Below are 26587 nucleotides of genomic sequence, written 5' to 3'. Positions count from 1 at the left end.
GTTGCAATGACTGTCATACTATTAACATGCAGTTTGTGTGCCTTATGCTGGCCGCTGTTGAACTCGTCAGTGGGGGTGGGGGTGGGGGTAGGGGTGGGATCGCATGGGATGATCCCTGCTTACTGAGCACGGCTGTAACGGTACATTTACTGACACGGGCAGAATGTAAATTCCCAAGTAGATGGTCAATGCGGAAACATGTTAAAAGTGACCGATTTGGGGATATTTTGGTTTCTCAATGAATTACATCAACAGTGGAAAGCAGTTAGTAAAACTAGACCGTCAGCTTTATTATACCGAACTCGGATATGTTGCAGGAAACACGTCCAACACGTCAACCCAAACCGAGGTTTGTACCGTGAATTGTGTGATCCGTTAAAAGTGTACTGTCCGCCACCAGGGGGCGCTGACATGTTCACTAACGAGTTCACGGCGGCAGTCGGGGGAGTGTGTGGCACAAACCAGGGTAACTAGTGACATTAGAAAGACGTCCATGAAGTTAGTGATAAATTATTTATTTACTTTTGTTGGTACAGAATTCTTTGGTGAGGAAGGGGGAATTCCATAAGTGCAGTGTGATACGAGATTGATAGATACATCATTAGTCTGGGCTGACCGCACCTGTGCCCACCGTTTCACACAAGCACATCATCGTATCCAGAAGCAGAGGAGTGCACGTCATTAATGTAATGTGTGCACACTTGTAAACTCCTTATTGTGGCTGTTCACCCATCCCACAGCGATAGCACGCGGCAGGCAAGCGTGTAGAGGGCGGATTGGAAAGGTGAACGAAATGCAAGTGTCAGAGGAACAAGCAGCACGTGCAGCAGGTCAGTGGGGGGGGGGGGGGGCGATTCGTAGATGCTGGTGGCGTTTCAGCTGCAGAGCGATATGGGTGCACAGCATGACTCGTCTTACACACTTTTCCACAGGCACTTAAGTGACAAAGGCGGCGGCCATTGCTGACGTGAAGCAGGGGACGGTCACGCGGGTGAGCGACGGTGCAGCAACAGCACGTGGGCCTGATAGGAGCGAGATGGATCTATCAGGCAGGGGGCAGCCAGGGGGGAGGGACAGGTGACAGTGTGGATGAAACTGGGCTGAAGGGGTGGCCACAGACAGACAGCCCCGCCCCTGGTGCCATCAAACTGGCACAGTGGGGACCATCTTCTACATCAAAGTGAATCTGGGATACACACCACAGTATCCATGACAACAGCAGCCAACGTGGTGACACCCTCTTTTCCTGTGACTTTCTAGGCCTGTACGTCTGTGTTTAACTTTTAAACAATTTAATAAATCAAACAGGTGGGAATACAAAACTATTCACAGATCCTCCCGTACCTCCCACAGTAAATACTTTCTTATAAAGCCCCCCTCCCTCCCCCCACATACAAAAGACAGACATATTTAACCTTGTGCTGAATAGAGGTTATACAGGTAAATGATCACTACATTGTGGTGCCCCCCTACTCCACAGTGAGCCCCTCCCTCACAGTCATTGACAACAGCCACCCGTCAGCAAGCGCAGCTTCCGGTCTCTGGCTGAGCCTCCAGGGGACACGGGGCCCCGGGCCCTAAAACACCACTGATGCCTCTCGAGGGCCTGGAGATGCACCCCCTAGCCGGAGCCAATCAGAATGCAGTAGTAGTACTGCATTCGTCACACAGCTCGCAGTATGAGAGATGCATGCCCTGACAGAAGACCGGGGGGCGGAATACAATGGTTTCTGTCATCACCAATGGCGACGGCGTCCCGAAGGTCCTCTCCCTATAGCAGGGTTCCCCAGTTCCAGTCCTGGGAGCCAGAATCCAGCAGAGTTCCCTGCTTAAACACATCTTAGCTCACCAGTTACTTGCCAGATTTAGTAGGTGTGTCCGAACAGGGGAATCTGCAAACTGCCCCCCCAGGACCGGAACCGGGGAACCCGGTACTGGCCGGGACTCGGTCTTCGACGCAGATGAGGGGAGAGCTGCGGCCGAACAGCGAAGAACTGCAGTGGGACAGAGACTCTCCTGCATACGTGGGACTGGTAGCAACAATCTGTATGCCCATACATGGTGAGGGGGTGGGGCATGGGGGACACGGGCCAATGGAGAGCAGCCGACAAGTCCGGGGGGGGGGGGGGGGGGGGGGGTGACTGAGGCCAGTCTCCCTTCCTCCTCATGTCCAGTGTGTCCCTATGATCTGCTTCCCAAGCTTCCCCCCACCCCAATCCCCCCATAGGGGTGTCACAATGTGACCTTGCTGAGTCTCAGCGACAGGCTGGTCCTCTGCTGCGCACGCGGGAGGGTGGAGCTGCAGCGGCTGCGCAGCTGGACGGGGCGCCCGGCAGAGCCACGCATGCGCAGCAGGAAGTCGAAGTTGGCCGACGTGTTCATGGCGTAAAAGACATTGGCGTTGTCCGGGATCACAAGCTCTGGGGGGGGGGGGGCAGAGGGGAGGGAGGAGGAGGAATGCATTAATGGGGGCCTCATTTAGTACCGGACCATATGCCCGTACAGAGCTTAACACATGGCAGCCACGCATACTGCATGTTCTTTATGTCCACAGATGTGGTCTGCTTTGTTTTTTTGGAACTTATTTTTAGAGCAAAACAAGCTCATTAGTGTTTAATGAGAACGTCGGTGAAAGAGACCACAACAGCGTGCCGGTCCTGGGTCACAGCGGAGGGGGACAGTGAAAACACGAAGAAGGTTTGATGTAGGAAAGAGAGAAGGCTGGAGCTCCAGGTATTCTGTGGTACCTCTTTCCTCAGAGATGACCTGCACCAGTTCGTAGGTGTCCACCGGCTCCCCCTCCAGGTGGTGCTTGGTCATGGCGCGTGAGATAACTGCAGGGGTTTTGTCCTGGCTGGTCAGCTGATGACAGATGAGGTTTGTCAGCAAACAGACCTAACAGCCTGAGAGCATCCACACTCATATCTGCATCCTCCCTCTGGTCAGCTGACGTGATAAATAATGATGTCATAGCTCCTGGGCAGCTCCTAGTTATTGCTTAGCTTAATGTCAGATATTCACTATCAACTCAGCGCCGGAGAACGACACACTTGTCGTCTCGGTGATGTCGCTCCTCTTTCCGGTGAACTGGTTTCCAGTACAAGTCTCAGCAAGCAAAACACCAAACCGCACTAGTAAAAAAAATCCAGTTGTGTAAACCAGTTTAAAAAGGGAACATAAAGCCCTTCTGCATGAAATATCCTCTCAGCAGTTAAATCTACTGTAGCAGTACAAAAAAAAAAAAAAACACTTTTCACAGAATCTCATTATTGGCGACACCCAAACATATAGATTTTGTACTCATATCTTTGTGGGGACCATCCATCCATCCATCCATCCATCTCTAATCCCAACAATGACGACCTTAACTCCTACCCAGTCCTAACCTTAACCATGAGTAACCAAAGAAAATACACGATTTTATAGGTTTTTTGATTGCATTCACAGAGTTTTTATAAAACTGAGTTTTCCCTTGTGGGGACTGAAAAAATGGTCCCCACAACGTCAAAACAACAGGTTTTTGTCTCACACACACACTTAGAGACACAAATGAGCTCAACCACATGGTTTTAGGCTGTGAGAGGAAACAGGAGTTAATAGAGGAAATCAATGTAAACACGGGAAGAACATGCAAACTCCACACACACACACACACACACACACACACACACACACACACACACACACACACACACACACACACACACACACACACACACACACACACACACACACACACACACACACACACACACACACACACGGTGTGTCCAGAAGCAGCCACTCACCATGATGCTCTTGTACATGTTTCCGTTGCCCTGCTCCAGGCTGACGCGGATGATGCAGGCGTCCTGTGCCTGCGTGTTGTAGGCGGGGGGCAGGCTGGGGGACGAGGGGGAGGCAGGAGTCAGGGAGGGGGTGCGGCGGTGGGAGCAGGAGCAGCCTGACGGCGTCGGGGAGGCCGGGATCAGGGGGATGCTGGCTGATGACGACGACATCGTGTCCATGGAGTGCAGAGAGGAGCAGGAGGAGGATTCTGACAACTGGGGAGGGCAGAGAGAAAGGAAAAAAATCAGCATAGAAATCACACAGAAAGTAGCTGCACCAGCATCATGATGGATATCGCGCTGTACCTTCTGTGCCATGTTAGGCATGTGTGTGGGCGTCAAGCCCTCGCTGTCCGACGGGCTGCTGGAGTCATTGGAGGACACGCTGACCGAGTCCATGCTTTCCCCAGAGCTGCCAGCAGGTGGCGACCTAGGGTTCTCCCTCACAGGAGAGCTTGCCATGCCAGTTTCGGCTCCCAGAAACAGCCTTGAAACGGAAAGGGGGGGGGAAAGGGGGGGCGGGCATGTAAACATCTCATACACTGCTGTGCCAGCATGCGTCTCAGAGGAAGCACATCTGTGACAGTGTCTTGGGAAAAGCAGCTCATTTCCCATCAAGCGCTACAAAACCACGATTAAACCAAGTGCTATTCTTAACGACTTCTACAGTTATCCCCCCCTTTGGAGGAACAGACAGTGCCCCTGCCAGCTCTCCATCCCCCAGTACGCTGTGGGTGGACAGGTCACCCTGTTTCCCAGGACAGAGGCTGCCTCTCACATCATAGCTGTGCTGGAAAAACTCTCACGCCGGTCGGTCCGGCCTCAAGTTCATACGTTATTCAGAATCATAAAACTTGTTATCCGGGAGGAAACTGTTCATGATTAACGATTGCTCAGTATGCAAAAAGACAACAGCAGACGATACACAGTACCAGAATACAGCTATTTCTGTATAGAAATCAGTTATACTTACAGATATAGATAGCTGGAAATGACAATAATTACAGCAAATATTGCACTAAGAAAACAGATATTGATAAAACCAGGAACCGATTGATTTACAGTATGATAGTCGTGAGCAGGAACAATTTGTTATGTTATTACAAACACGGCTGTCTGCTAGAGTATCTAGACGCAAGAGCTACATTTCGTTCCCGGTCTTTGGGTCGGGGGTTGCGGTCACACCACACCTGGCAAACAGCGCAGGCCTCAGAGCGGATAACATGTCAAGCCAAAGCACCCGCGGTCTAGCGAGGGCACCCCCCCCGCGGTCCTCCGTGCACTGCGTGACCTCACAGACGCGCGGCGGGTGTACGGTCAGGGACTCACAGACTCAGCCTCTTCACCATGCTCTTCCTCGCCTTTGGGGAGGTAGGGCTGCAGTCTCCCACTCCCTCGATCTCACAGGACAGGGTGTAGCTGGAGGGGGGAACAGAGTGAGGGACCATGGCATACCCAGGAGGACATGCATAGGTGAGGAGAGTGTGGGGGAGGGGGGGTACCTCTCCTCTTCAGTGAGCTGGGGCTGGCAGTGGAACCAGCGCAGGAAGCGACGGTCAGGGTGCAGCGAGTAGCTGTTACAGGCCGACTGCAGCAGCTTGATCTGCGCAATGACTTCAAATTCCTGCAGACACAGGGCAGGTGGTCAAGAGTGACACCTCAATACCGCAGCCCACCGCCGCTGCTAATCTATACCCAGCGGCACTTCTAAACCAGAGCATGCTGCTGCTAATCTATACCACAGCACACTGCTAATCTATACCACAGCACACTGCCACTGCTCATCTATACCCAGTGGCTCCCTCGTTCACTTTAATATGATATGAATTAAAATGTTACATTAAGGGAATCCTTCAGTCAACAGGTAATTCAATCAAGTAAAGGAAAACACACACACACAGGTTTGTAATTATGTGGGGACATTTCTATCTTTTTTTTTTCTCTAATCACAACATGACGACCTTAACCGCTACCCAGCCATAACCTTAACCATAAGTAACCAAATAAAATACAAGAGTTTTGGCATTTTTACTTTTTTTGACCATAGATCTTCGTCGGAACCTGAAAACCACACACACACACACACACACACACACACACACACACACACACACACACACACACACACACACACACACACACACACACACACACACACACACACACACACACACACACACACACACACACACACACAGCAGTCCGGCAGCCACCAAACTCACCCTGCGCCTCTTCTCAAAGTTGATCAGACCCCCCTGTGAAACAAAGAGGGGTGAGAAGGTCAGCACTGCGACACCCCCCCCCCCCACCCCAGACGAGGCTGCGGCCAGGAGCAGCCACTGCAGTCTGTGGGACTCACCTCAACCAGGTCAGGCAGGGCCGTGTCCAGCATGGTCAGGTCTGTCAGGAAGGTCCCCAGGTAGGGGATTGTCCCCTGCATGGCACCCTGAGGAGAGACCACAGAGGCGTCACATCCAGAGTGGATCCCGGCATCTGCTACACACTCCCACGTCCCCCTGCTGCCCACCCAGCACTGTAATGCCAGCCCCCCCTCACCATTTCTTTCTGAAGCTGCAGCCTCTTGTGAGATCGTTTCTGGTGCTCCTTAGCACAGCTCTCCAGACTGGCAAACTTTGAGGTGCCCTCCTGGGATGGAGAGTGGAAAAGAACATGGAGACATCTTCACACCGGCATCCATAAGCACCTCATGCTAAAGGCCCATTAGCCATCTTCACACCGGCATCCATAAGCATCTCATGCTAAAGGCCCATTAGCCATCTTCACACCGGCATCCATAAGCACCTCATGCTAAAGGCCCATTAGCCATCTTCACACCGGCATCCATAAGCATCTCATGCTAAAGGCCCATTAGCCATCTTCACACCGGCATCCATAAGCATCTCATGCTAAAGGCCCATTAGCCATCTTCACACCGGCATCCATAAGCACGTCATGCTAAAGGCCCATTAGCCATCTTCACACCGGCATCCATAAGCATCTCATGCTAAAGGCCCATTAGCCATCTTCACACCGGCATCCATAAGCACCTCATGCTAAAGGCCCATTAGCCATCTTCACACCGGCATCCATAAGCATCTCATGCTAAAGGCCCATTAGCCATCTTCACACCGGCATCCATAAGCATCTCATGCTAAAGGCCCATTAGCCATCTTCACACCGGCATCCATAAGCACGTCATGCTAAAGGCCCATTAGCCATCTTCACACCGGCATCCATAAGCAGGTCATGCTAAAGGCCCATTAGCAATCTTCACACCGGCATCCATAAGCAGCTCATGCTAAAGGCCCATCAGCCAAAGCTGTTAGATGCTACATTTGCCACCACTGACAAAGGAATCATTACTGAGACATTACTATCAGTCCAGGGGGATGTTCCAAAAAGTAGATTTCTCAGTTAGCTGTGTTAACTTAAGATAGAAGCCTTGATTGTCTAATAGGAATGCTCCTTACCTAAACTCTTATTGGATGATCCTGACTTCCAGCTTAAAGTAACCCAGCTAACTGAGAAATCCTGCTTCCAGGTCTCTTAGAGTTTGCACAGCTCACCCGCATCAGCAGCTCCCGGCTGGTCAGGTAGTTGTTGTGATCGGAGAAGATATCCGAAAGTTCCTCAAACACCTGCATGCTGTCCCTGGGAAGCCATGAGGCAGGAGGACAGAGAGAAGCTTTTTAAAACGGAATTTCATGCTTTCCAGGTTTAAGTGTCGCACAATAATAAGGGATGACTGACAGAGGCAGAAACACTGGCTGTGACGCGGGTGGAACATTGAGAAGAGATTTACGGGAGAACAGGGGAGTACAGGCCAGTAGCATGGACGGACACTCACTTGTGCACGCAGGACCACGCCCTCTTCAGGCGGTACAAGGGATTGGACTGCAGTGCCGAGATAATGGCTCGCAGGGAGGAGAAATTCTTGCGAATTCTGCACTCCTGTCAGTGTCACATACATGCAGTGAGGACCCTCAGCATGTACACACACACACACACACACAGTAAATGACAGGGGGTGGCGGGCCAGCTTACTTGGGCAATGTCGATCCAGTGCTGGATGACTCGAGCTCGCAGGTGGGGGCGAATGTGTCGCTGACGGAGCACGGTGCTGACCACACTGGCCGCCACGGCGTTGAACTGCGTGATGGTGGCTCGGATGGTGGGGGCACTCTGCTTGTTCTGCTTCTTGTCGCGTCGGGACCACACGGAGCCCAGGCAGTGATGGGGAACCACCTTCTTGAACAGAAGCTGCAGGGCCGATGCGAAGATAGAGACAAGTTAGGCGGGGGAAGGGGTGGGGGGGGGGGTTGGGGCGAGGCCAGCAGCAAGCTTGTGACCTCGCTCATCGGTCAACATCCTTACCGCATCCATGTAAGTCAACTGCTCTGCCACCAAATCGGTACCAAAGGACAGGAAGTCCTGCGCCTCCTCTTCCTCTTCCTCTTCCTCCCCGAGGCAGAAGGGGCTGTTACCCTGTAAACCGCCTGCACCGAACACAGAGCCAGTATTAGCAGGATGATAATCAGCAGCACGAGCAGGGAGTTCAGGAGCGTTGACCCACCGTCAGTCTCAGACTCCAGGATGGCCTGGCTCTGCAGCACCTCCAGCAGACTCTGCGCTCTACGTAGCGCTTCTGAGCCAGGCAGTGCCCTCTGCAGGAACTCCATGACCCTGCGCAGGCTCGGGTACGAGGGCGGCTCCTGGAAGTCCTCGGGACACTGGTCCAGCCAGGCTCGCAGGATGGAGGCCAGGACGCTGACACAGAAACAGGAAGGACGCTGATATAAAAAGAAAAGGCCGCTCCGTACCAGAACAGTGTGTACATAACAAAGGGGGCAGCTTCTCAATTCAGGGGTAGGCGAACTTATCCAGGAAGGGCCGTCGTATGTAAAACCTGCATGCACACTGGCCCTTTGCGGAGAAGATTGGCCACCCCCCCCGTCTTAATTCATCAACATTCAGCACCCAGACCTCTGCTCCCCTGCCCCATGCAGAGCATGAAAACTCAAAACACAGACCGATATACTGTAGCCCTCCAGTGGCCTGGACTACGAAGCGGGGTTACTGGCTTATCGGGGTAACTTGTCAGATTTAAGGTAGTCTGGGCAAAATGTAAGTGAGCGAATATGAAGTCCATTTAAACTGTGGTACCTTAAATCTGACAAGTTACCCCGATAAGCCAGTAACCCTGCTTCGTAGTACAGGCCACTGGACACTCATTATGCTCAGAGTCAAATATTCAACGCAACCAGGAAAAGCAGCCAAGGTGGAAACACTGGACGGAGGTGGACGGGTATCCATCGGCAAGGACTCTTACTTCTGGATTTCCGCCCTCGTGTCAGGCCGTTGCTGGTCTCCATCTCCCTCGTCCTCCACGCTGCCGTATCTGCGAGAGAGGAAGGCCGGTTGAGCCGTGCAGAAAGCGGCGATAGTAACAAAACCGTGGCCTTCGACCCATCAGCCCTAGACCCCCCGGCTCACCCGTACTTATCAAGCAGCAGCTGCAGCACCCCCTCAGTACAGGCGAAGGCGCGGTAAGTGGACAGGAAGATGCTGGTGTAGGTGAGGTCATTGTCGCCGAAGGCCGTAAGCAGCGTCTCCACCAGCCGCTCCAGCGTGCCGGCACGGATGCTGCGGATCTTACACGTCTCCAGCTGGCTGACCGTGTGGCCCGGGGGGAGCCGGTCCCCATCCACCTGGGGGCACCGGCGAGGTCAACAAGCAGAAAGACGGAGGGAGACCCCACCACAAGCTTAGCTAAAAGACGGAAGAGAGGCCCGTGTGCAGTTTGCACTCTGTAACACGCCCCACTCTGCTTTCAATCGCACGGCACGGCCCCCCCTCAAAGAAGAGCAAAGCGGCTCACTGGGGCCGCCTGCTAATTGGCCCCACCTGCTCGTTAGAGCCGCGAGAATCAAACACGGTACCGTGTCGAACCTCTCGCCAAAGCAGAGGCAGAGCTGCCGTTCCTCAGACACCACAAGCAAACACACGGCCTTGTGACCGACCCATGAACTGTCTGCAGACTTTCCTGCCCCCTGTACCACTGACAAAACAATGTAAATAAAGTCTAAATTATTCAGGGAGACAGACCAAGGTCTACCAGATCTGTGACCGGGTCACTGAGATCGAGCAAAGTAGCGTCTATCTAGCTGGTCAAGGGGATTGTGGGGGAGATGAACCAGACACTCACCTGGGTTTAGCTACCCCCCCCCCCCATACGAGTCACAGTTGGCTTTAAACTTGCTGGGGCAACCCGGCTTAAACCCAGCTGTGCTGTCATCAGAAGGAATAACAAGGGACACTAACACTTACACTAACGGCCATTTTACTGCCAACTGTGTGCAGATTACAAGGCATAAATACGCAAATGGGCATCCGTGTTGAGGAGCGGTAAGAGCAGTGGGGGTGTTGTTTGTGTGGTGTATGGACGGGGGGGGGGGGGTCCTCTCACCCCCAGCCATCGTGCTCCCTTGTTGGCCGCCTGATGGATCTGGACCCTCTTCAGAGTTACATTGTATATGGCCCCCTCCTCCACCTCCTCCCCCCAGTCCTGCACGGAGCTCTGCGTAAAAAAAAAACAAACAGACACAACATTGGGTTTACAAGGCTGCCAAAAAAAAAAAGTGAAGGCCGACAGAAGACCCGTTTTGTTTAATCAAGGAAAAAGGATTAGATAGAGCAGTAGAAGGAGCAGAGGCAGAGCCCATATGGTGCAGTCTGAGTAACAGCACTGGAACGCCAGGACCCCCGCCCCCCCCGCTCGCTATACGCCCCCGCATGAATTATGTGCTCAGGGCTGAGATCCGAGGAAATCTGGATATACTTCGTGAGGGGCGTTGGGATGATTGGGGTGCATAACGTAGCGCTGTAACGTGGAGGCTTAAGCATCCTCAATGCGGCCCGTTTTGTCTGCCTTTGGGGCCACTAAGACGGTACAAGGCAGCATAACAGACCATCGCAACACACACGAGAAGCGACGCCACAGAGCCGCGCTTCACAAGCGGACAGGGGAGCGACAGTAACGGCATCCCTTCGCCCGCGCGCCCACCCTGCTAATTACAGGAAAACAATGAGGGAAAGATAGGAAAAAATTACTCCAGTAAAATCAGACACGCCCCATCGCTCACCATTAACTGAAAAAAATACTGACAGTTTTCCAGGACATAGCGGTTTTATAAACTGCCAATATTTTCTAATTATAAAAGTTGCATTGCACATCAAAAATGCATTCAGGCCGGGTCGAGGCAATACAGCACTTTGTGTTATTCAATTTTTTTTACGAGGTCATGGAGTGTAGACACTGTAATAGACTGATTCTCCTGTCCTTAGACAGATAGACGTTTCCCAGGAAAACTTTTGACAGGGACCCATATACACCAACATTGCCAAATTCATAATGGCGCTGTTTTCTGACACTGACATACTGCACAAAGACAAACCAGTGAAATGAGAGCGGCGCGCTGGGAGCCGGCGGAGCCCCGCAGATCACTGTACGCGCCCCAGCGCTTCCTGTACAGTGCTGCGTGATAAATGCCTCTCACTGACTCACCCAGTCCGCACTCAAAAACAATAGCGGGAGATCCAGTAATTCACCCAGTAACCCTGCTGATTCCGCAGTTTGCGCAGTCTCTTTGTGCTAACTATAACATTTTTGAATAGATTTAAAAGGGCGCATGTCCCGGGGGGCTGAACGATGTGTAAATATTTCCTGCATAAATTCATTACCAATCTACCGCTGTCACACACTAACAACTTTTAAAGGCAATGCAGAGAAATCAGCCAAGTTTGTCTAATGGTGCATAATAAGAGATAACAATAATATTTTTGCATTAACTAGTAAATATACAACGTGTAGGCTACCAACTATAACATCGTTAACGTTTAAAGCATCTTCCTTACGACTCAAACGCATTTGTGTAAATAAATCAGGCGTAAGGCAGGCCGGTAACAATGAGACTTGTTGAAACTTTAAAAGAGGGACGCGCGCTGGTCGCCGATTCACTGCAAACGTTTCCCGTTACCATGCGCTTCCCAGGCAAAACAAGGCGGGCGGCAAAGACGCGGAGCGGCCGATCAGCGGCGGCGCCGGGACCCCGATCGCGCTATTGTGCTCATGCCATCGGCGCAGCTGCGGCTCGGTCCGCTCCCACTCCGCAATTGTCCCATATTCGCTTCAGCTGCGCAGCAACTTTTGCGTGCCACGTTGAACAACGGAAAGTCTGCGGCTTTGAACGTCTCGTGATTTACACACATCGATCTCCAATTACTTTAATGTTTTCTTTCTTTCTTTCTTTTAAAGTTCCCCATCCGTATAAGCCAGTTTAAAGAGAATTGGCTGGCGGCACTCCTCCCTCCCATTCCTCTCCATCCGCTACTTTCCCAAACTTCATGGACCTCCTCTCGTTCTCACAGTGCTCAGACTCTGACAAGGCGAATCGGAGCCGTGCAGTCTAGTAAACAGCTTTAGGATAATATTACCATTTTAGCTCTCCAGGCGAATTTCATGGTCAAGGTTTCTCGCATGGTCCGGGAGATGCATTAGAATCCCTCTTCAGTTCACAAACGCAAGAAGAGAGAGTTTTAATTTCCTCCATATGATAACATCCACAGCGACGTCGCCCTCCTCTTTAAACCTTTTCTCCTCCACCACACACACATGCAATCCGTCACAGCTCTCTTCGGCTGCCCCCGATCCTTCTTTCTTTCAAGATCCGTTCTCCCCCTCAAACCTTCCCGTCACTGAATGACCGAGTTCCGCTCCGCCCCGTTGCCCTGAAACCCCCCCCGTCCCCCTTTCCTCCCTTTCTGCCTTTTCAAATCCACCAGCGAGGGGGGGAAAACGGTTCTGTGGGAAGCCGTATGTCCTTTTGTTTGAGGAGTTTAAGTAGGTGAAATTTTTGGCCATGTGACCATTTAAATTAATGACATCAGGACGGTTTTGTTTACTGAAGGACGGGATTATGTGAGAAGTGGTTAGTGATATGTTGGACTGCCCGATATGAAATTTATAAAAATGGAAGAGAAACATGCATTTATAAATTTATTTATAAAAAAAGGGGAAACTGTCAAAATGTTCAGTTGAAAACTGAAACTTGGCCAAATATATTAGTGCTGAGTGACAAACGATATGTCCCATATCAATGCCAAATGTATCTGTATTTATAAGTGCAATTATATTGGCGGACTCTGACAAATTATTCCCCATGGACCCTATGCATGTACTGGAAGGCTTTGGGTTGTAATCAGAACCAAAGGCCGTGTCATGCAGAAATACATCACTGGACAAACCAAGAACCGCCAGATGACCTTGTGTGTGGTTGTGTGAGAACAGCGTGGACCCATCAGTCAGCTCTGAACCGGCGATGTCGCGTCAAACTGAACGTAGTAGCCAAAACGCGGGAGGGCTTGACGCAGGAGAGATCACCGAGCGTGCAGGGAAGCCCTCTCCATGCTGGCTGGGGCCCAGTTCCCAGCCTGGTGGCTTCAGCTGAGATTCCCCATCTCTGGGGGGTCTGGGAAGCATTAGCGTGCTCTGGAGGGGTCACGACCCTTGAGCTGCCACATGGGACAGCTGCCTCCCTGGGGACGAGTGACGTCACCCTTCCGTGAAGCTATGCTGCCGAATGTCACCGGCGGTGATGTCACCCGCCGCGTCACCGTAAGGCATGTTCACCCCTGGTCCTCCCTGGGTGCCCTGGTCTGGACCCCGTGTGACGCAAAGCGGCCGGCCGCTCAGTAAAAGCTTCAAAGCAGAGCTTAGGGAATCGGCTGGCTCGCGCCGGACAGGCTGCGGTGCGTGTAAATGCTGATCTGCATTAAACACATTCGATTAATCTCGTTCTGCAGAGTTGGGACAGGGGCAGGCTACACACAACTCAGGAAAACGAGAGTTTGGTTTTGTTTACTTTGGGGGTTAAGTGGGGACATGCTGGCTCTTTTAAAACACCCTTCAGAAATCTGGAATAGTCTCTGTGTGCAAAATTCTGGGTCCTTCCCTTGATTTGCCCCCCTCCTTACCGTTTATATATTTTCCCTCTGTTAGGAGCACAACTCGACTCGGGTTTGGGGGGGGGGGGTGCAGTCAGTCTGGCATCTGCTGACCCCTCCATGGGCCTATGTACAAAAAAAGGAAAAAAAAAACTGCCCAGGACAAAAACAGGAGGAGCAAACGCAGTGTTATTACACACTGCTGTGGGGAAACACATTCCAGGAAATATCCCACATCCTGACAGGAGCCTCTCGACTCGCTGGCTGCTCTGGAACCTGACTGTGCAGCTCATTCGACTTTCTCAGTCCGGCCCGTGGAGACCCGCTGTAAACGCCGTCTTTTTCATCCCCGTTAACGGAGCTCAGCTTGACTGCCGTTTGAATTTCTGCCTGAGATTCATCTCCAGATTTCACAATAATTCGTCTGGGATTTTCTAGGCTGTATGTTTATAATAATACACAGAAGTAATTTTTTTTATGCATGACTGTTAGATAAATCATATCTATCTAATACATGCATCCGATACATATTTTTCTCATTGTTAACGTTGTAAGTCACTGAATAATTAATGATCAAATATTGTTTTTAGTGTTATTTTTACATAGAATACATATTGATTTGTAATGTCTTTTTTTTTTTTTGTCGTACAGACATTAACCAGAACAGGCTTTTATTGATATGACATGTGGTTCAATATCTGGCAAAAAGCTGAACCAAGTTTAAAAGGGAAGCCATAAAAAACATCGATTCCACCCCCAAGAGAAACTCTGAGTGAATGCTGGAAGAGCACACTAGCTGTAGATCTGGGACACCAGTCCTACAGAGGCCAGGGTATCAGTGAGACAATCAGCAACATATATAATAACATCATTGTAACATTGAGGCAGACTGATTTACTGACAGCCAGGGAACAAGGTGGCTCTGCAGACGTATATATCAGGCGAGCAGACAGAAGCCCCCAGTTGGACTATATGACTCATGTATGAGACCAGCTGTTTAGTGACTGTTAAACTGACCATGGATGAATGATAAAGACTGGATAGACCACCAAAGTGGCAGTAGGGGATAGCAGGCACACGGAGGAACCGAGGACAGGCTAGCGTGCGACTGGAGGAGATATGAGAGCTCATCAAGGCGCATGGTAGGCGATCGTCACACACAGCCAGTCAGCAGGACCTCGTTTCATGGAGAACCCAGCTACAGTGTGGACAGGAGCTACTCTATGAACTGCACTCCACCACGAGGTCCAGTTTCACCCAGCCTAAAAACTGCCAAAAGAGTGATTTCTGCACAGAATCCTCAGACGGCTTGAGCTCTGACATTAGCTGACAGCAATTTATAACCCAAACATTAATTTGCAAAGGCTGTGACTGAATAAAGACCCTTCTAAGGAAACTCCCTGATTGCGAAAGTACAGTAAAGACGGTCTCATCAGCATGTTCTGACGAAAGCAAAACACACATTGAGGATTAATTTCTCAGAAACGAAGTTCACATGTCTACTGCTGAAACTCAAAATTATGAATGTTTACGAAAAACGAATCTAAGGGTTCGTGATAAAATGTGTGCTCTGGCTGTTGTTTTTCCATGTAGGAGTGCATGCATGTGACCAGTATAGACTGGATATCATATGTAATCATAAATCTGAATATATGACTGGACTAAAGTATCAAACAACCAATGTGTGATTAGTTTACAAGAGTCCTGCACAAGATCTTCATAACATTTCCATAAGTTATGTTTTCATGTGATGTACAGAAACATTTAAAAAAGTTGATCTTAGCCATTGCAATTAAGAAAGTCTTTAAAGAGTCCTGAATACAAGCTTCCAGGCCCAGAGTGACCAATCAGGAGACTCGGGAGAATTCCCGGTAAGCCGATTAGCTGTTGTGCCAGTCAACAAAATAATTTGACAAGTTTAAAACCAAGCCGGTCGGAAACAAAATAATTTTCAGTTTTAAATTGTGCAATGACACTTCAGAATGGTAACCAGCTAATTTTATCACACACAATAGACACAATTGCGCTGCATGGAAAAACACGCAAATATGTAGCACACGTGTGCCCTGTCGCTGGAGCACAGTTGCGGAGGTACCCAAGCTAATCACTGCTTAAACAGTTCAATAGTTGTTGGGATAATAAGACTTGAATTGTAGCATCATTTATCAAAGTTCCCCCAGAAAAAAATGTGCTGGAATTGAACATAAAACTTCCAGGCTGAAAATTAGTGCCACTCCGTGCCTGAAAGCTTCCTAAGGCTTCAGACATACGAACGCAGAGAACTGTAAGTCCAAACTGTGTTCGTTGGGCTCCTGTTTCCTGTCCGTAGAATCTTTTTTTTTCTTTCTAAGCTTCAATTACGCCTAGTACGCGCAGCAGCGTAGTTCTTTGTACTTGCGGATACCCTTAAAATGATGTTGAATAACGACTTACGAACATTTCAAGTTATGAACGGCCGTTCGGAACGTAACTCGTTCTACATGCACATTCATAAGCTGAGTTCATTAAGGTTGTAATAAGGTCTTGTTTAGTGAAAACAGAGGTGATTTAATGTCTTGTCTTTGCCACTGATATCCTCCACTGATTGTCTCGCATCCCATAACCAGCCTGCCTCTCCCACTCCTGCCCAGGCCTTGGGTTCATTGTGGTCTCAGCAAGTATTTCTGTGGTTAAGCATCAAGGAAATGACATAAATTCTGCTTGTAACCCCTCTGGCTGTGGCCCGGAACACCTCCCCTGCGTCAGCACTGGTGGGGGGGGGGGCAATGGCCTGGACAGGCACTTATTGTTTGACATGCTAATAATTATAGTTTCAGCTGCTTGTTTGCTATTTGTGCTGCTAATGTTGAAACCTATACAAACGGATAATCCTCCACATTGTTCAGGGATTTAGGATTTAGGATGTAAGCATTTGCTTTTTGCTAACAACTGCCTACTATCACTTCCCTGGGCAAATTCTTAGTTGAAAGTTCCAGTAAATAAGCCTCCTTCCAAAAGCTGGAAGCCATTATCAGTGCTACAAAGAGAAAATGTGCATCTTTGGCAGTAATATGCTGCTTTCTCTGCCGAGACTCTCATTCAGCACAGACCAAGTGGGCTGTTATCTTTCCTAATGGGACTCAAATCAAACTCTTTTCTAATGATGAGAAGCACAAGTCTGTGGGTGATCATGCTTCCTTCGGGATCTCATGGAGCATGATGCACAAAGCTTGGGGTGCCGACTCTGCCAGGGCGTACATTTGCATCCTGGTGAAGGGATGGGTAATTGATGGATTGCTCTTCGCATGAAGAACATCCCACAAGATGCTAACAGATGAGTTTTAGCAAAAGCACATCTCTGTGTGATGTTATGAAGTTCGGTAAGGACTCGGAAACTTCACTTTTTCAACGTTGTTTTTGTTTTTACCCTTGCTTAACTCCAGGCACCTGTTTCCCATTGTAATCCTTTTGTTGGCATAAATCCTACTCTGATCGTCCTGCTGCTTGTCTAGTCCAGGGTTGCTGGGCAGCTGGACCCAATCCCCAGCGAGATGGAGGCAGGGGGACATCCTGAATGGGATGCTGATCCGTCACAGGGCACACACACAATCCTACACGATGTACTGCAGGAAGACTTTGCGAATTTGCGAAGAATTTGCGGAGAACATGCAAATGCTACGCACATGTTGAGTCTTCTGTGATTTTGCGCGAAGAGGTTTTAAATAAGCCTTCATGTGCATACACTGCAACCCTCACCGGGGATCGACATTGGAACACTGTGCATCATACCTCAGTCACCTCCCAGAATGCACTGCACACTGATTTGCCATCCTACTGCAGACATGAGCCCTCATCGGGGATCAACATTGGAACACTGTGCATCATACCTCCTCAGTCACCTCCCAGAATGCACTGCACACTGTTTCGCCATCCTACTGCAGACATAAGCCCTCACCAGGGATTGACACTGGAACACTGTGCATTATACCTCGGTCACCTCCCAGAATGCACTGCACTCTGATTCGCCATCCTACTGCAGACATGAGCCCTCATCGGGGATCAACATTGGAACACTGTGCATCATACCTCCTCAGTCACCTCCCAGAATGCACTGCACACTGATTCGCCATCCTACTGCAGACATGAGCCCTCATCGGGGATCAACATTGGAACACTGTGCATCATACCTCCTCAGTCACCTCCCAGAATGCACTGCACACTGATTCGCCATCCTACTGCAGACATAAGCCCTCACCGGGGATTGACACTGGAACACTGTGCATCATACCTCGGTCACCTCCCAGAATGCACTGCACTCTGATTCGCCATCCTACTGCAGACATGAGCCCTCATCGGGGATCAACATTGGAACACTGTGCATCATACCTCCTCAGTCACCTCCCAGAATGCACTGCACACTGATTCGCCATCCTACTGCAGACATAAGCTCTCACCGGGGATCGACACTGGAACACTGTGCATCATACCTCGGTCACCTCCCAGAATGCACTGCACACACAAAAGGTGGTGTTTTCCTATAATTCTGACAGGCTTACCATGTGGGAGGCCCTGCCACTCTACACTTGGGTAAAGCTTTTGATAGCAGTTGTCAGGGGATCTTGTTTTTTTTTTTGTTTACAATGGATTTTCCTGGCTAGATGTAGATTGCAGTGCTGTGGGGGAGGGCCAGGCCACCTACATGCAGACCCATCCCCCACCTGCAGAGGGTCGCTGTGGTGTCAACTCAGGGGTGTCATGCGCAGACAGTGCGAGCCTGACCTGTGCTTTTCCTGTCCAACGGAAGAACAGCCTGCCTGATTACTGCAATTGTAAATGCCATCGAAGCAACAGAGTCTGGCCTGTATTTACACTGCCTGCCCTTAAGCCCGCTACCTTAATCTATTCATATCTGTAAATTACTGTAAATGCAAAAAGCTAACAAGAACGAACCCATCATCATATAGATTTTCAGCTCCCTCACAAAGTGCTGGATTATCCCTGCGTTCTACTTTCCTGACAGGTTTCTATGGCTAAACAAGAAAATTGTGGGAGTCACGTGAATATGGGCTATACTCTGTTTATGAGAGTCTCTTCATGGTTTTATGTCTGTAAAACTGTCATGTCTTTAAAATGACATCAGTGAGATTGAGTTTTGATTGGCCCTGTCGCCCCTACGATGACCCCAATCCGTGTCACACCCCCGTGAGGGCCGTACCTTTTGCTGAGTGAGCGCGCTGTCAGTCTGGGTTCACTGACCCCAGTGTGCTATCTAACTAGTGTTTTGTTCTCTTCCAGCTGCTTGGACTCTCAGCCTTCGTGACCCCGGAGTCGTCTGACTGCTAACTGATCACAGCAACTCGTGCTTCACTCTGCAGGCCCGTGCAGGAAAACAACGTAATTAGAGCAAAATCAGCCCCGGTGTCTCATCACTGACTCCCCTCGTTTGGCGACTCGGAGCCACTTTCTGGATCTTAGAAGAACCGCCAGAGCAGAAGTGGCTGTGATTTGCAGGCCGGCAGCAATGGAGCCTCTTGGGACGACAGGTGAAAAACGGGAGATAGGTCAGATTGCAGGGTATGTGATAAAGTCAAGGGCAGACATGGACAAAAATAAAGTGAAAGATGAACAAACATGACAGGGAGGTAGATCTCAGAAGGAATGTGAGTGGATTGATGGGCAACTGCAGTCATTCACAGAGGTGGGAGACTGATCCCAACTAAGTTTGGTGGACTGAACCATCGGGCCCCACAGAGGGGGAAATGGCTTAGATTTCAGAGCATATCATCTGGGGAAACGCTTGCTGCCTTTGGGATTTCAGTAAGACAGGAAGGGGGCAGGAACTGTCATGCCCACAAATGTGATACACACTCACATGCTCACTGCTGCCTGGATTTAGAATTACACAACCCCCCTCCCCCCCCCACCCCCAAAACCGGAATCAATGAGCATCATAGTTCCTGTGCTGTGATGCAATAACATGACTGGCTGGCTTGTAGGAAGCCACGCTGCAGTTTCTGTGAATGGAGAAGATTTAGGCGGCTGACTGCTGGGCAGAAGCACAGCCACCCGCGTCACTGGCCTCCCCATGACTCAGTTCTCCAGAATTGCTAGCCAGCATTGGAATCAATAGCCCCCAGCTCTCAGCCGCCCTGCTGGCCCGCTGATCTCGTTGGCTGGGCCCCAGTCATTCTGGCTCCTGGAATCGCTTTGACCTGGGAGTCTGGCTGCCAGCCGCTCAACCTGATTGTGCCAAAAACACCGGTGGCACCAACCATCGGTTTGCAGCGTTCCAACCTGTGTTAGTCACTGAGCCGCTCGGGGGGGGGGGCACCGCTGTCAGCCCGTCAGGGTGTTAACAGGGACCTCTGAGGCCTGAGGGGTGTGGGGGTGCCGTGGCAAAATCAGGGCCCCTCCACTCTAACCCCCTGGTTTGGCGAATTCCACCATGATCCATATCACTTCAGCTTGAAAATGGCAACCGCAGGGGGTCCAAGGTAGCATTTTCTCAGGGGGGGGGCAGAATTTCTAGGTACGCCCCTGACCCCAGTTACCACATAATCTGAGGAAGTGCCTCAGATTGTTAGGCTGTGAGTGAGCCTAGAGAGGCAGAGAGGCGGAGAGGTAGAGAGGTAGAATAGAGGGCGGAGAGCTGGGGTGAAGTGTGACCTGATGCTGAATAAAGCGTAACAGGTTTCAATTTTACAGCCAGCCAGACAGGGAGAGCGGGGACAGACACACAAAGACGAACAAAATGGCGGAATGCGGAGGTCGTCACTGACCCCGTACACAGGGATGCCATCCAGGATGCAGAGCTGAGCCATGCTGTCCTCCTCCACCAGCTCACCTCCCTCCATCTTTGGAGATATGGGTTCGGGAGGCCAGGGCAGCAGTGGCACCAGAGGGCAGTGCAATATCATGGCAGCAGGATAACAGGCCAAGCTGGACATGTTGGTCTAGGGCACCGCAGAACCTTCCAGAACATTCCAGAACAAGCCAGGCTGTTTACTCCCTGGGGATGATGCTGGCTAAGGTCTCAATGCTCCCGATCCAGATGTAATTACAGGCTAGGGTTTCTCACTGGACTATTGCGGTCCCCTGGGCTGCGGCTGCGAATTCCCAATTTGCAAACGTGTCCCAGTGGCTGCGTGTAGCTTCAGCTTTCCTGCGTCTCCACCGCCGCCACTGCCGAGGGATTCCAGCTAACCACCCCCCCTCCCCGATTTCACCCTGTGTCACCTGGCTTAATACCTGTGGGTGGTGCCTCAGATGTGCCCGCCCACCCTGCAGGTTAAAGTCCTGCCATCTCGCAGCATGGGAAGGGACAGGAAGATGTCACCGCTGACTGACACAGGTGGGGGGAAGAAGCACAGACAAGCGAGCAGGAATTAAAGGGGACTGCAGCATTTGGTTCATAACTTAACATACAACAACTCAGGAGAGAGTTTGATATTGGGGAGAGGGGTGGGGGGGGGGTGGCACTCCTTAATAATTTTAATAATAATTTTACTGGGGGGATGAATGAAGCTACTGCACAGTCGCCACTGACCTGCTAACATATTTATTAATTGTATATATTCATTTGTTTATTTTAGTTACTTTTACCTCCTACTTGTTCTTCCCAGCCCTGTGAGTGCCCCAGCCCTGTGAGTGCCCCAGCCCTGTGAGCGCCCCAGACCATGAGTGGCAGATCATTACATCTGCCGGCCCCTGGAGGATGGGCTCCCCCTTTGGGTCTGGTTCCTCCCAAGGTTTCTTCCTCTTAGGGAGTTTTTCCTTGCCACCGTTGCCTTTGGCTTACTCACTGGGGGGTCCTTACGAGGCAGAAATGTAAAGCGCATTGAGACAATGTAATGTTGTGATAATGCGCTATATAAATAAAATTGAATTGAATTGAGTTAGGAGACAGAGCGTGAGAGACACAGGCAAATAGTTATAGATCTCATAGTATCAACTCAATAGGCAATATTCCTACAGGACATGTGTTTCACAAGGGAGGGCGTGAAAGCAGCCGGATGTATGTGAAGGAGACCGGTGCTGGAATGTGTGCACATGCGTGTGCGTGCAGCGCGGACAGGAGTCAGCCTCAAGTCAACCTTTATAAGGAGGGTTAATGAATACCAGCCCACGCGCTCACGCCGCTTGACAGGCGAGCAACACGGAGGCCTGCCCCGAACGGCTGAGGGGAGTCCGAGAGGGCAGACCAAACGTTAAGCCCCAGCAGACTCACAGACACTGACCCTCGCCCGATGTCGGGGGGGTCTAGGGGGGTGTGGATGAGGAGTTAGTTGGTTAGTTACGCCAAAACAAGCTTCCTGCCTTCAGTGAATCAGTAGCCAGTACAGAGCATATTAACGCAGTGACTGCGTTCAGAGCTGCGTAGGGGGCCCGCTATAGAGGATCCCGGCCACTGCATCCCCTGCGTTTTCGTGATGGGTACTTGGGATGACTAACCAACACGTTAGTAGATCACACCCCGCCCCCCCGCAGCCCCACCAGTGCAGCCCAGGCCAGGCTGTGCAAACGCAGGAGAGCTTCAAATGCTGAAGGTGACAGTGGCTTACTGGGGTCACTGCGCACTGCGCACTGCTGAAGTCCTAAGCAGCCGAAAAGGATCTACTCCGCTACCTCCACGCCACCCCCCTTCCATTTCCTCCATGTGTTGTTCATTCCTCTCTTTCTCTCTCCACCTCTAAAGCACATGATTACGCCCCCCCCCCCCCCGCTGCCACATGTGCTGACGCAGCCCCACCACAGTTTATACAGCTGGGACAGCCTAACGCGCTTCTACCCAGGGCATGCGGCGAGCACACGCGCAGAACGTGGCCAAAGTGAGCCAGGCCCAGATGTCTGCTCTGCACGGGCTCGGTGCCGCCTGATTACAGTGCATTCTCACACCGGTCAGTGTCTGCCCAGTGCCCGATCCCCTCGGGTGGTGCCCAACTTGCACTATGAGTTCACTGGGCACTGACCCTCGGCACAAGGAAAACTGAGGCTTCGTGCTCTCTTCTGCCGGAAAATAGGCCCTGTCCTCCTGGAACTGCCCGCGTACCTCCGATGACCTTTGACCCCGCTGTTTGAGTGCAGCTTGCATCCTGGTAATATAAAGCCCGACAGGTCGTAAACAACTCGTGCAAGCAACTCTCTGCCAGGCACTTCTGTGCTGATAGGTGCCAAAGGTCCGCTGGTCGCCCCCCCCCCACACCGGAGGTTTACAGCCATAAACAGGCAGGGTGGGGCGGCAGAGGGGGGCAGAGATCATAACAAAAATAGTCAGTGCTAGGCCAAGGCCCTCAAGACATCAGGATACCTTAATTAACCCTTTCCATTGCTTGTGCCCAAGTATCAGATGTAGCACAATTTCTCACTGTAGCAGAAGGTAGAGTGTTGAAGGACTGTAACATGCAGGTTATTGGTCCAGTGGCTGCTGTTCTGGGAACAGTCTTCTGGGACTCAAAGTAAAATTCTTCTACACAAATATGTAAAAATGCGAGATGTTTCGAACAAAACATGAGCTACAGAACTTAAAGTGTGATGTCATTTCCTGCTCAGGGTCTCCGGCGTGTTGTCGGCGCTGCTAACCAGACACAAGTATCAATATGTCAGTATTCCAGATTGGACCAAGAAGGTCCCCATTTAGCCTTTTAAAAATAATGTGAGGTTCTATGCTGCCCTCCACAGGCCATGGGAGGAACAGCAGCTTGAGTCACGTGTGAACTGATAGTGCACAACACGCGAGTTATGGTAGTGCCGCCAGTGCAGCTGGTGCAGATGTGGTATGTAGGAATGCCGTGAGAAATAGATGGACACTCTCGCCAGGAGAAAAAGCAGGAGGAGTGAAGAGGACAAATGACAGGCCCAAGAGGAGAAACAGACCGAGCGGAGCTGACACACCCCTCCAGGAGTGCCAAGCAGCTGCGGCCTCCCCCTGCTTTTACGCTACAGGCTTTATCTGCATTCTGCCTTGGCTTTTGGAAACAGTCTGTGCCGCAGATCTTTTGTTCACGCCTTGCAGAGCACAGACTCACAAAGAACGCTGAAAGCCAGCCTTGATGCTGTTCTTGGTTCCTGTGGTACAGCTATCTATAGGCAGGTCTGTGTGAGAGAGTGTGACTGAGCTTGCCTGAGAGCGGCCGGGCCCTGCTGCCATCTGCGGAGAGCGAACACGCTCCCCCCCCCCCATCAACGGTGCTCTGGGAGGGCTGAGTCACTCACTCAGACACTTATGTAACCGTGTTCCTGCTGTCCAAGCCACTGTGTTCCAAGTTCTCTCTCACTCTGGGTCACAATGAGCAACTTAGGGGGGGGGGTCTTTATTAAATTGGTCTTGTGTGAATTGGTCATTACAGTCTGTACTGGTTTACTGTCACTTATTGATTAATGTTAGTAATCTATCTGGTTAACAGTGCTTTAGGGTACCTTGTACTTTTAACCATCTACTCCCCCAACTCGCAACAATAACACATACGTAATCAATGAGTAATTCCAAATGTCTTCCTTTTCTTGAGGCGCCCCCTGCAGGTTGGGAGGGGATGTGCAGGCCTCTCTCCCATGAACCAGAGTATCAAACAGGAATGTTCTGCAATGTGTTTGACTTTCCCATAGACCTCACAGTCGTAAGAAGGCCAGGAGGGGAAACGGGGGGAGTCACAGCAGGCTGCCCTCACCTTGGCCCCCACCTCCAAACCTCTCTTTCAGCTCTGGGGGGTGGATGCGTTTGTGCATGGTGTGAGTTCGCTGGGCTCTTAACCTCCTGGAGTACTGGGCTCCAGTTTTCCCAGCTCCCTGTAAGGCATTTCCTTGCACATGCCTGCCTCACTCAGGTGGTTCTCTGCATAACGCCAGGCTCCGGGGAGAGGGCTCAAGAGAACGATCGGACACACTTCCTGTGACAACGGAAAGTGTCGGTTAGGGTGCATATGAGAGGGCCATGGAGCGCCCCCTAGAGGAGCATATATGAGCAGATGTGGATATGCCGTCTGCCCAGTTCTGCCATACAGTCATGACGGGCTAGAAACCCAGGTATCTGCCACTGCTTCTGGGACAGCCAACGAGGGTGCTGTGCATTATGGAATGGGAGGTGTCGAGTTCTAACCAATCACAGCAGAGAAGCTCCAAGAATGGGCATTCCCAGGACAAACAGTGACAACTACAGCAGCCTAGCCTTCTCTATATTTAAATGTACCGTCACATAAAAACTCTGAATTCTCTGTACTTATTTGTGTCAATCTCAGACTGGAAGGGTCACATCTCACCTCCCACCTGCAGCACTGCTGTTGATGACACACCAGTATGTCAGTGTGGGTGTGCATGCCCCCCCTCCACCGGAGATGAGCTGGGACCATGTACAGGTATGAGGTGGGGCATACTGGAGCAGCCTCCCCTGTGAGCCCCCCCAGACACCAATACGTATGCACACCCACTTGAAATGGAAAAATACAGCAAAACACAGAACAGACATTCATACATGCGCAAGAACATACTCCAAAGCTCACACATAAACACACAGACACACACACATTTGTATTCATATCTTTGTGGGGACCATCCATTGATCTACATGGGAAAAACCCTAATCCCAACATGGCAACCTTAACCCCTACCCAGCCCTAACCTTAACCATAAGTAACCAAACAAAATACAAGGCTGACACTTCTAGTTTTTTGATTGCAGTCACAGAATTGTCTGAAAACTGAGTTTCTGCATGTGGGGACCGAAAAAATGGTCCCCACAATGTCATAATAATAGGGTTTTATCACACATTGTGGGGATATATATATATATTTTTTTGGTGGGTACATTTGGATATATTGCATATATTAATACACATTTACAAATTTAGCCACTAAAACTTTTTATGCTTTTTAAAGTCTGCACAGTTTTGCAAATCTCCAGTAAGTGTCCCTGCAGTGTGCCCACACAGCCTCCAGTTACGGTGCTTCTGCAGTGTGCCCGCACAGCCTCCAGGTACAGTGCTCCTGCAGTGTACCCACACAGCCTCCAGTTATGGTGCTCCTAGTGTCCCTGCACAGTCTCCAGTTACTGTGTCCCTGCAGTGTACCCAAACTCTCCAGTTAGTGTCCATGCAGTGTACCTCAGCAGTTCCCAGTTACAATGCCCTTGCTGTGTACCCAGTCTTTAGTTACAGTGCCCCTGCAGTGTACCCACAACCTCCAGTTACAATACTCCTGCAGTGTACTCAGAATTTTCAGTTAGTGTCCCTGTAGTGTACTCACAGTCTCCAGTTACAGTTCTTCTACAGTGTACCCAGTCTCCAGTCACAGTGCTGCTGCAATGTACCCGCAGTCTCTAGTTAGTGCTCCTGCAGTGTACCCACACAGCCTCCAGTTACAGTGCTCCTGCAGTGTACCTGCACAGTCATCAGCACATCTGCTGCTTACCTGAGGGTGTTCGTCCATTGGACTGGCCGAAGAGCTGTTTCTTGATGATGGAGATAGGAATAAACTCCAGGCCCCCCCTCACCGCTTTCCCCTAAGTGCCGCCTCACAGCTACCCCCCCATCTCCCTCTGAGTTCTGCTTGCCCCTTCTCCGCAGCCCCCCGCACATGTCCAGAGAAGCCGTGGCACGGGGGGTGCCATCCCGCAGTGAGCTCCCGGCCTATGACTGGAGCGCAGGTGCTGGCTGTGAGTGTGTGAGCGTGCGTGCCTGTGCGCCTCCTCTCAGGCTCCCCCCCATATCGCTCCGGCTGCAGCGCCGTAGTCGTGACTCAATCATCTGACCGCCGCTTCGCTTTCCACATCCCCAGGCCCCCGCGCCCACC

At 50.9% G+C, this 26587-nt stretch overlaps 1 protein-coding gene across 6 annotated transcripts; it reads right to left on the bottom strand.

The window, feature by feature from the left end:
* Positions 1-494: 494 nt before the first annotated feature.
* On the bottom strand, positions 495-26503 carry rgl1 (ral guanine nucleotide dissociation stimulator-like 1). 6 transcript variants are annotated; one of them, XM_023843980.2, is made up of 18 exons: positions 26207-26503; positions 10294-10404; positions 9321-9535; positions 9157-9225; positions 8401-8594; positions 8202-8323; positions 7872-8087; positions 7675-7778; positions 7394-7478; positions 6384-6473; positions 6187-6273; positions 6050-6082; positions 5330-5451; positions 5157-5246; positions 4134-4314; positions 3789-4043; positions 2748-2862; positions 495-2420 (listed from the first exon to the last, which is right to left on the bottom strand). In XM_023843980.2, the coding sequence occupies exons 1-18, from the start codon at positions 26222-26224 to the stop codon at positions 2233-2235; spliced, it is 2295 nt and encodes a 764-aa protein (XP_023699748.1). In that variant the 5' UTR covers positions 26225-26503; the 3' UTR covers positions 495-2232. The 6 variants fall into 6 exon arrangements, with proteins under 6 accessions (XP_023699748.1, XP_023699744.1, XP_023699745.1 ...); XM_023843976.2 differs by lacking the exon at positions 26207-26503 and adding an exon at positions 20588-20996; XM_023843977.2 differs by lacking the exon at positions 26207-26503 and adding an exon at positions 20588-20996 and having other exon boundaries at positions 9327-9535.
* Positions 26504-26587: the final 84 nt, after the last annotated feature.

Source organism: Paramormyrops kingsleyae, chromosome 15 (genome assembly GCF_048594095.1).
Source record: "Paramormyrops kingsleyae isolate MSU_618 chromosome 15, PKINGS_0.4, whole genome shotgun sequence".
NCBI classification, from domain to species: domain Eukaryota; kingdom Metazoa; phylum Chordata; class Actinopteri; order Osteoglossiformes; family Mormyridae; genus Paramormyrops; species Paramormyrops kingsleyae.
This window is presented reverse-complemented; position numbering and strand designations above follow the sequence as displayed.